Here is an 11,542-nt window from a genome sequence, read left to right on the forward strand (position 1 = left end):
TCAGGGGTCTCGTGCCCATTAGCTGCTTTCTATCTACTAGTGTAAATTGTTGCAGCATAGAACATTAACATAGTACACATTTTAACACGTGTGCTAAAATATGCTAAAATGTGTGCTATGTTCCATAGCACACATTTTAGACTATCAGCTATTAACAGTTCAAAATGGCTTTCTTGCTTGGAAGATTTGAATCATATTGTTCAATTTCCCCAAAACAAAGTTTTGTTAATTGTTGTTTTTTTGGCTTTCAGAGGGAAAATTGTTCTTGGGTACACTGAGGCTGAGCTACGAGTTCGAGGATCTGGCTATCAATTCATCCATGCAGCTGATATGTTGTATTGTGCTGAGAACCATGTCAGAAGTAAGGATATATCAATGGCAGGTCAACCAACACGAGACTTTTGTCTACCAATGCATATATATGGTTTTCCTACAAGAAGTCAACATGCAAGCACACTGTATACACGCATTCTGTGATTACAGTCAGCGTGTATGCTTTGGGTTTTGATGAGTTTCTGACCTTTCAGCTTCAGTCTGGTTCCACCGCATGCTAATGTTTACTTGGTTTGTCATGTGCCACATCAACTGCTTATGTATTTACTATTGAACAACAGAGTAAAAAAGAAGGGGATACACTGGTCATGTTGCTGCTTGAATTTTTTTATAACCAACTGAGCTGTTTACTAATGGAACCAAGTCATTGCATTTTGGAGAAACATCTCTATGGGAATGCTCGGACTAGCACTGTCAATAAGTAGGTAATAATCGAACAGAATATTTAGTCCTATGTGTACTGCAGATAGAGGACATTTGCTGACCTTTTTAATGCCTCTCAAACATTAGAACATCTGTCTGATGTTTCATCATAGTTTAATTCAGTTTTGTTGCCCCTTCTCTGTAGCTGATAGTTGCTTATCATGCTTATGGTAAGTACATCTTCTCTGGATGTACTTACCATGTTAAAATAATGTAGTCATAGTTTCAGTCTTCTAGAGGCAGCTCATTGTTTTGATTATTATACATTATTGTTAAGTTGTGTGTCTGCAATGCTGGTGTGAAAACCTGTGTAACAACTTGTGGCAATAAAAATAGTTAATTTTGTACCAATTTATACAGGAATGATCATCTTTAACAACTTTTTTATTGTATTGAAATATGGATTATTTTGACCCTAGTTAATGGCATAATACACAGTTTTGGAGTACTATACTTGGTTGATATTTCATCAACTAAGAACAATCTGTCTAATCAAATGTAGTTTTAAATTGAAATTGTCAGGGTATACTCAATGTCCCATGTCCAACATCAACTTTTGGTACAGACAGAAGCATATTGCTATTTTACCCTTTGCCCTATTACAAAAGTTGAGACGGTCTGGTCCAGTGTGTTCAGACAGCTTTCATAAGTAATCCTGCTGGATTAGAGAACAGATTGAGCGAAGCTGCGGAGCTGCCAGACTAAAGGATACATCCCATAAATCCACAACATGGGCAAAGCATTAGAGATGATACATACAGCAGCAATGACAACAAGACAAATACACTTGAGTTGAGACACTGTCTGACGGATGTGCAGTCCAAAGGTCTGTGCAGAACAACACTACTGGGAAAACACTAATGCCCTGCAGCTTCTATCCTCAAAAGGTTTATGTAGAAGATCTCTGTTCTATAGTGGCAGGGCCATTTTTAATCTCCACTGATAGAACAGACTTGAGTGTAGTTTCACTTGTTGCCTTATTTCTATCTAGGATCACCAGCAAATGTTAATCATTGGTCACATGAAGAATCAGAAAGTTGTGACCAGAACCAAGGTTCTAAGAACCATTTGAAAACATGAAAAGTTCTAAAGCTAGGACCTTTGTTATTCTAATAGAATATTTCAGTCAGCTTATTTAGATTTTCTTGTTTTGACTCATTATGTTTGTGCTTGTGTGTTTAGTGATAAAGACAGGAGAGAGTGGACTGACTGTGTTCAGGCTTCTCACCAAAGAGAATCGCTGGAAATGGGTCCAGGCCAATGCCCGGCTGGTGTACAAGAACGGCAAACCAGACTACATCATCGCCACCCAGAGGCCGCTTCTGTATGTTTCTGGCTCTGTTTGTTGCTAGTTGTACACAGAAGATGCATTCAAGAAATAATAACCAGAAAAAAACGTATTTAAAATATTTGCTCTGACTGTTCCTTTTAAATGTATGAGCATTAAACACACTGGTTGGAATAGCCATAGAGTTAAACCTAACATGTAGTGCTGGTTGTTGTTTTCACAGTGATGAAGAGGGAGGAGAACATCTGCGTAAGCGCTCCATGCATCTCCCCTTTACCTTTGCCACAGGTGAGGCCTTACTGTACCAGTCCAACCACCCCATCGCGGGCTTCATCGATGGAAGCCAGGAGAAAAACAGCAGCAAGTCCAAGAAAAGCCGAACTGAAAGGTTGGCAAGGGATGGCTTGGATCCTGGTTCTCTTCTTGGGGCTCTCATGAGTCAGGACCAGTCTGTATATGTTTGCCAACCTGTTCTTGAACCCAAAACAGCCTTTCACAGCAGTTTTGTTGGAGAGCAGACACACTTCTCTGTCTCTGAAATTTCAAGACAGAGCCAGAGCTGGGATGTGCCTCATAATGGTGTTTTGGAGCCAGGCATTTCAGAACCAAGCGCCAGCCTTGACCCATTGCTAGCTACCCTAGATTCTCTTACCCTGGAAGGTCACGGTGTGGTGGATGCAGAGGATGGGAGCTGTTCCAACAGTGAGCTGTTTGGAGCCTTGGAAGGACTGGGTCTTAGTGCTGAGGACCTGGAGCTGCTGCTCCTGGATGAGCGAATGATCAGGGTGGAGATGGATTCTGACCATGTGCCTACATTGGATGACCTGTTGACAAATGACGAAATCCTCTCATATATCTACAACTGTATTGAAGGTAGGGCTGTTTTCATGGAACATGGGAGACAGACACTTCCTAGAACAGCAGCAACAATCCCTACCACAGTTTCGGCATCAGAAAATAATCCCAGATCTGGTGTTGATCTGCAGATGCATTTTCCTCACTGTAAGCCCTGCCTGGTGGGACAGACTCCTATTGTGCAGCTGTCACAGCAGATGCAGCAGCACCTCAACATGCGAAAAGGCAAACTTGGCCATGATTGGAGTCAGCATACTAACCAGATGACTAATGGAGAACTGCTGGGGCATAATCCAGCCCTCCACAATGGACACTGGACAGCTCAGGACACTCTCACCCATGCAGGATTGCATCTCCAACACACAAACACTCAGCATATGGTTTTCAGCAACAAGGCCACAGAGCTGGATGGGCAGTTTCTCCAGCAGCAAATGCACCAACAACTCCAACATTATCAGCAGTCAATAACACAGAGGCAGCTCTTCGAGCACTGCCATGTCCAACAAAGGCCAATCACTCTCAATGGAATGTGTGACGCCTTCTCCAACTGGTCCCCAACAAAACCCCAGTGGCAGGATTTTGGTTTCACTGAAAGTCTTGGTAACGACCTCTGCCCAGGCAACAGCCAGAAACCTCATGCAATCACTTCTTTAGACTTGTGCACTAATTACGGAGTGGTAGAAATGCCAAATGTGGATTCCACTGTCAGTGGAAGTGCTTTGTATGGGAAGGTTGGACAGCAAGATGGAAGTGAGTTTACAGTTTCATCTTTCCAGCAGCAGCAAGAAGAAGAGATCACTGTCCCTTTTACTCAGTGCCCTCTCCCCAAAACATCCCTGGAGCAGATCGTGGGAGTTGGAAAACCCTGCAGTCAGCCAGACCACAGTGACAGAATGAGCTCCGAAATTGGCCACGACCCAAGTAACAATAAGGTGAGGCTGCTGATATTTTGATGTTATTGTCGAAATGTTAATCAACTAAATTTTTGTCTATGATATTCAAAGTATTTTCAGCTGTGCAGAGGCTGAGGAAGTATATTTTAACTGCACTACAGTCAGCAATGAGAATATTTGGTTAGGCTTAGGTAAGTGATCGATCTTCACTTCTGAAATTTTTATTCCACTTAGAATAAACAGTGTTGATGCCCTGATCTGGAATTTTTGTCTGATGTACCCTCTGTCATTTTATTTCAATGAATAGAATCAGTCCCATGTCTGTTTCATAACTCATGGGTGTTTGTGTTCAGTTTATCATTGTGGTCAGGGCTGCACAGTGGGGCACTATTGCCTTGCAGCAAGAAGGTCCTAGGTTCCTGGGTGCACGGAGTTTACATGTTCTTGTGCTTGCGTGGGTTCTCTCCTGGTACTCTGGCTTCCTCCTACAGTCCAAAAACATGACTGTTAAGTTAATTGGTCTCTAAATTCTCCTAGGTATGAGTGTGTGTGTGCATAGTTGTTTGTCCTGTCTGTTTCAGTTTTGCCCTACAACCAGGGTGTACCTCACCTCTCGCCAGGAAAGTTAGGCACACAAGGGTGGGACAAGGATGTTAGAAGATGGATGGATGGATGGATGGATGGATGGATGGATGGATGGATGGATGGATGGATGGATGGATGGATGGATGGATGGATGGATGGATGATGGATGGATGGATGATGGATGGATGGATGGATGGATGGATGGATGGATGGATGGATGGATGGATGGATGGATGGATGGATGGATGGATGGATGGATGGATGGATGGATTGTGGTCATTTGTGGTGAAGGAGGTCTGGAAAATCGGCTGACAGTTCTAAAATAGACTCACAAGCTCTCCTCTCGTCTCTACCACTGCCCTAATGCTTATGCACAGCGCGCTTGGTCTCTATGTGGTGAAGCAGTCTTGAAGCACACCTGTTGCTGCATATTAAGCAGAGTGGCCTTGGTATGTGGGAATCACCTACCGGTCCGAGATTAATCCATTCTCCTGTCTGTTCTCTCGGCCTTTTCCCCTTCGCAAAGAAACTTTCCCAAGACATCTGATCTTATTCATTTTGCTCGTTTTTGAGTTCAAGACGTAACTGAGAGAACCCGGTTAAAAGATTTTCAAAATAATAGATCCTCTAGATTCAGATAATATATAAAATGGAAATATTTACTTGTGCGGCCCGGTACCAATTGGACTACGGCATTGGTCCGCAGGGCCAGGGGTAGGGGACAGCAGCTCTGCACCACTTCAGGCTCTCTTTTTCCCATTACTTTTATTCTTACTGGCTGGATACATCTGCATGCCAAAAAGTTTCGATTGTAAGAACATGCAAAAACCGTATCATTCAGTTTTTACTTCACAAAATTGCTTAATGTTGGTCTCCCACATAAAATCTAATTAAAATACATTGTCTATGGTTGTAATGCAACCACAATTTGTATACCGTTGCTAGACATTTTGATAGTTTTATAGTATTCTACAAAAGCAAGGAACAAAAAACAAAACACAGCTAACAAAGATTAAGCCTTGAGGATAACAGGACCTTTAGGTCAATTGCTGATTGGTTTACAGAAAGCTTAAACTAGATTGATTGCAGATTTATGTTGGCAGGTGGATAGTCAATGAACTAAAATGAACACATGAAAAGCACAGACAGCGGTTCTGCTGAACTGTTGTCATTTTCAATAAAGCAGAGAAAGTCCAACACCAACACCAACACAAGCATACACAGAAGTAGCATCAAGACAGCCAGACTCTTTCTCCTAGTTTGTTCTTTTTTTTCTGCAAAGCTTTATTGCAGTTTGAAACCATGGACCACTGTCACTGCTTGCAACTCTGGTCATATTTTATTAAACAGTGTTTTTCTGGACTTTAGAATAATTTACATTAAATGTGACAATTACCAGTTGGGGGGAAAAAAGCAGTAATCCTTTAGGTCAGCGCATTCAGTTCTTTAGAATGAGCATTCAGCACAGTGAAAAAGTTTTGTGTCCTTTTAATTTTGCATGGTTGCCACAATTTCAATTAATTTTTAGACATTGTGTAAAACAAAATAAAAACAGAAAACAATGACTTGCAAATCTTATTCAACCTATATTCTGTGTAATTTTAATATTATAATACATTTAATATTCAAACAGATCAACTTTATCACGGTTTTGCAAATATTCACTTTTTTTATTTTGATGAATAAAAATGTTCCAAATAAGTTGGGACCACTGTGTTACATTACTTTTCTCTTTAACAATTATCTGTTTGGGAACAGATACTAATTGTAGAAGTAGGTGCAATTCTTTCCCATTCTTGCTCAAGGTTTAACATCTGTTGCCCAACATCTTGGGGTCACTGCCATCGTATTTTGAGCTTCTTAATGTGCTACACTTTTTCAATGACAGGTCTGGACTGCATCCAGGCCAGTCTATTCCCACCACTTTCATCTTGCTTAGTTGGCAGCATATGTAGTTTCAACACTTGGCTGTACCTTTGAGCATTAAGTCAGACATTATAAATTAACACACAACATATAGCTTTACAGCAAAGGCACTTTCACACTATTGCACAGAGCACAGAAACAACAATAATAAACATTTCTGCTACACAGAAGTTATAATAAACATTTTTATGCTAGTGAATGACACTTATGCAGTTGACATCATTTAAACAGAAGCATGATAAACTAACAAAATGCATCACAACATCAAATTTACCATTTTATGAACGCACACTGCCAGTTGCAGTTTTCTTCTGAGCCAAAGCACTGAAGAACAATAAAAGTCTGTGACTTACTTAGAACCTGCATTATTTTTAAAACAGTTTTTCAGTAAAAAATTCCTTCTACTATTATGTGCAGTGCAATTCTTTCAAGCAAAGAAAATCACAAAAAATCCTTATTTGTATATATATTAGTAGTGGTAATAGCAGACGTAATATTATAAATGTTGAAATACATTGACCTTCTGCCAGTTTCTTATTCAGTTTGGGTATGACAATGAAAAACAGATCTACTCTGGACTAATATGATTGTACAGCTAGGGTCTGGGCCCTAGTATGTTTTTATATATAGCAGCAGCTCTGGCATGAACTGACCAGACTACCTCAGTTGGCATCAGCACTTTTTATAGATAGATAGAGAACTCCCTGGAGCAGGAGCACAACATAAGGCTTATTTTACTGAGTGTAAATGTGATCAAAGGAAATATGAAAGGTAGACGATGTGAACACATTTCTCTTCAATCACTAAAGTTTCACTTGCAGGTTCATGTCTGTTTAACTCATGCAGATGAAAGGCTGCATCCTGGACGCTTCCTATCCTGGAGGCTGTGTCTTGCCCAACGACAATGGAGCAGCGCCCCCTGCTGTCAAGGTGGCCAGTTCTGAGACTATACATCAAGTACCTGACTAACAAGCCAGCAGCTTCTACCTCTGACAAAGTCATTATCATGTAGCAGGACAGAGTGAAGGAGAAGCACAGAGTAGCTGTAGCAGCCTTATGCATACAAAGAACACTATTTTTTTCTGTTCTTCTATTTGCTTTTTGTGTTTACCGTAATCTTACTCATATTATCACAAGTTTATTGTTTACAGGCTGGAAGTGAAGAGTTTGTTATGTTGATGAGTTGAAATGAGAATGATGTCATGGTGAATTTAGGAATGTGTTCAAATGTCATTAACGTGATTCACTAGTCGATGCTGAATATCAGCTGACATGTCACAACTCAACAAGTTCAAATGAACAGAGGGAAATCTGTTGTCATATTTTAATTTCAGCAGATTTTTTGTGTGCATTTTCCTTGACGAGGCACAAAACTGAGATTTGATCAACTCAGATGATAGTTAATATCAAGAATGTACAGTGATATCTAGAAAGACTAAATTTAAAGAAACACCACTTCAATAAGCTCCAGCCGTCCCCAAACTGTGCAGTATTTGTTTTTCTACAACAGGAACATGCCTCCAGAGCCGCTGTGGACCTGTGTTCACTTCTTCCTGTCCATGTGGGATGTACAGACTGTCACTTATTTCTTGTTCCTCCTGGTAAAGATGTTTCAATCCATCTATTATTGAAACAGTATGATACTTTAGAAAAAGAAGTCTACTTTGGGAGGCACAAGTACTGATACTAAAAAGAGTCTCTTTTGAGTAAATTTAACAGAAGCATTTGGTCCTACCATCACAAATATAAACATGTACAGTTTTGTGAACTCTACTGAGACTTTAACGAGGACTGTGTCAGTCTAAGTTGGTTTAAATTGAAGCAAATTATAAATATGTGGAAAAACTCCTGAGTCCCACTGTGAAGCATGGTGGAGGACCCATGTTGCTGTGTGCTGGTTTCACTGGTGGACTCTACCAGTAAACTGGTAAAACCTCATCACTGGATTTTTGATCCACCTTTTCTGAGTCGGGCATCACACAAAAGGTTCAACAGGCAAAAATACCTTGTCAGTTGCCACCTCAGTTCTCATAGCTAAACCTTGATCTGAAGAGAAGAAAGCATCAGAGAGGGCCAAGAGGGAGGGTCAAAGGTCGCTCTCTAAACACTCCAGCCTTGTGAAGCATTAAAGGTGCAAATTAAGTGTTCTGCAAGATCCAGCAATCAGTATTATTAGCAAGACAGTAACAGTTGATCCACAGTGAATTTGTTAAAAACAATCATTTCTTCACTAGCTGTTTGTTTCTCCAAAAAATAAATGAACTCACTGGAGATTTTACAGGATTTTCTTATAGTGAGATGATGCTGCTGAAATATACCTCCAATTTTACACATCTTTACTAGCATTACAACTTTATAAATCACTCATAGCAGGGAAGTATATCTACCATGATGATGGAACTTAGATCTATAATCCTAGACGCTGCTCAGATACAGAGGATTCATATCAGTTGATTAAGGTTTTCTATGTATTTGCAGGGTAACATTGTTCCCTAGAAATGCTGCTGAATGTAGAAACTAGCATCTGACAAATTCAGATAGGTTTCTGCCATCTTCATTCTAAACAAACCATTCAAGATATTTATCTGGTAAGCCCTTCCATCACACGGTGAGAATGTCATGTTTTAGCAGTAAGAATATTCTCTAAATTTTAGAAATATGGATGGAGAAAATGCTGAATAGAAATACTGAGCACTTTATTTCAAGCGGTCACTAAATGCAGATGTTATAATGCTGAGTTTCTTTTGGAAAACATCTGTTCCAGTGTTTTACTTTTCTTCTTCAGCGGTTGCAATTAAATCAGGTGAAAATGTTCAGGTCCACAGTACTGAAGAGCCCTTAGAAAATGGTAAGATGTAATAAACCAAATAGTGAACATAGAGTTGATACCTTATATTTACATCCACAGCATAAAAAAGACAGAACCTTTTTCCCCCTGTGTCTGACATTAATCAGATCAAATGTTACTGTGTAGGTCAATAAGGGTTACCAAAATTACATATTTGCTAAATGCCAGAATTCTGAGATCATTTTTCTTTTATTTTCTAAAACTTCCTGCAGTTTGAATTACCCTTTGAACCCTAACTTGGGTCAATGGTGTTGGGTTTCCTTTCAGAAACTTCTCACAACAGTTTTCTGGAGTTTTGGTTCATTCTTCCTGCTAGAACTGGTGGAACTGGGTCAGGTTTGTTAGCTGCTTTGCTCTCACACACTTGTTTAGATATACCCACAACTTTCACCCCATAAGTCTATAGGACTCCTTTCATTGTGGATAATAGTGTGGTTTTCAGCTTCAGCCAACATGTTGACAAAGTCTTTCCTCCTCTGCTGTGGAGCTGATCCACACATTTCACATCAAAACATGTTTGTCTCTAGAACACAGAACTTGCTTCATGACATGTCATTTGCATGGTGTTTATTGTTCTGTATATTTGTGTTAAAAGAAGAAATTAAATCTTTGAGCTTCTCTGGATTGTACCCAAATGAACCAGACTTAATGAGGTCCACAATTCTATTCTGTGGTTTCACCGGGTGTTTGAGGTGTGAATTACTGCAGTTTAACTGAAATGTTGTAAACTAAACTATGGGAATCTCATGAAGCTGTGGCATCATTGTCTGGAAAAGTAAGTTCAGGAGAAGTGAAGTTCTGACTTCAAAGAAAGGTGATATATTTCTATACTTTCTCACTGTTCTGTTATTTTACACATTGAAACATTCTTGGTGACCTTAACTGACCCAAAACGGTTTCAATGTCACACTGTGAGGAGAAAAGAAAGTTCTTCATCTTTTTGTACAGTCTATGTCAGTGTCAGATTTGTAGATGGATGCTGGAGGGAAGCAGCTCTGAATGTCTGGGAAAACCCAGGAAAATGACTGAAACATGGAGCTGAGGAGAATTATTCAGGTTAGCGAAAGATGCTAAAAGAGATTTCCTCTAAGTAATTCAGTTAATAATAATGACATGCATTAACAGCATTATTATTGTTTCTAATGAGATGGTACACATACGTAGATGTTAGCAATTCTGTTTTTGTCAGTTTGCTAGAGTTATGTGAAATTCTAATAATGTGAAAAAATTTGTATATTAAGAAGTTACTGGTATGTACATAATTTTATGTTGAGTCTCAATTGGAGCTCAATTTTTTTTGACTATCTCAAAGTCATCATTTGTTTTGTATTTGTAAAAGTTTTCATGATGAAACTGATTCTGTGACAGCCTGAAAACAGTGCCATACAGCAGAGCTTTGTGTCAGTAGGCTGAGTTATAGAGTCTGCATCTTTTGTAGCCACAGAAAGTTTCAAATGAAAGTGCAGTGGATCATTACTGTGATCACTCTGCTCTCTTTTTCATTTTTCCTCTTGGACTAAAATCATCTTTGCAGCTGCGGGACTGCTCACTCATACTTCACCATCTCTGAATGCTCCTGTTTTTTGTTCACGTGACTGAAGCAGCAGGAGTCTCCATCCACTGTCAGACTCCTTGCTATGGATCCCTGAAATTAAAAGGTGCTATGTGTCCCAGCATCAATAAATCATTACCACATGAACTGAATAAAGTCTCTGCTGTGTATCTGAAATCAACAGCTTTTTACCCCCTGACATGGCTGAAAAAGACAATAGAATGTTCCCATGAAATGAAAACAACCCCATTACTTGCATTGTTTAAAGCTGACCTTAACATCTTTCCTTGCAGTGCTGTGTCTCTCACTTTGGGTTCTTGTTAGCTTCCCACCCCTCCATCTGTTGTGAACAGAATCTGCTTCACTTTATGTTCTGTGATCAGCAGCTGGAAGAACGGAGAAGCTGCCACACAGAAGGACTTGCAGTCATAACATGAGGTCTGCCAGCCTGTCACTGGCATTTACACTGACACAGAGTGAACACAAATACTGCTTCTCCACTGTGGAGCTTATCTGTGAAAGATATTTTGTAAAGAACATGCTCCAGACTCAGAGATGTGGGAGCAAAAATCCTTCAGTTCTTTGGACCCAAATGTGAAATCATAAAAGAATGAAAATAGAATTTTCTGCTAATATCAGCAGAAGGTCAGATGCAGGTACAGTACATTGTAATCTCTGTATTTTGACATTAACATTGGACAGAAGGTGGAACTCAGTCATATTAATGGAACATTCAGAAGAATGCGGAGAGCTTTTCAATCTACTGACTTATTAACATACTTTCTTCATGACTTGTAGGTCTACAGTTGGGCAAGGCTCTTTCCATTTCCAGATGATAT

At 39.7% G+C, this 11,542-nt stretch overlaps 1 protein-coding gene across 1 annotated transcript in view; it reads left to right on the forward strand.

Annotated features, from left to right (window-relative positions):
- The window catches only part of LOC129353148 (aryl hydrocarbon receptor-like), a 32,243-nt gene extending 22,793 nt beyond the window's left edge, over positions 1 to 9,450 (forward strand). The window contains exons 8-11 of the mRNA XM_055022369.1: positions 252 to 361; positions 1,939 to 2,080; positions 2,268 to 3,831; positions 7,150 to 9,450. Coding sequence (XP_054878344.1) covers positions 252 to 361; positions 1,939 to 2,080; positions 2,268 to 3,831; positions 7,150 to 7,272 — 1,939 coding nt within the window. The 3' untranslated portion in view covers positions 7,273 to 9,450. The remainder of the gene's footprint in view (positions 1 to 251; positions 362 to 1,938; positions 2,081 to 2,267; positions 3,832 to 7,149) is intronic.
- The last annotated feature ends 2,092 nt before the right edge of the window (positions 9,451 to 11,542 follow it).

Source organism: Poeciliopsis prolifica, unplaced genomic scaffold (assembly GCF_027474105.1).
Source record: "Poeciliopsis prolifica strain line A6 unplaced genomic scaffold, Auburn_PproV2 SCAFFOLD085, whole genome shotgun sequence".
NCBI classification, from domain to species: Eukaryota; Metazoa; Chordata; class Actinopteri; order Cyprinodontiformes; family Poeciliidae; genus Poeciliopsis; species Poeciliopsis prolifica.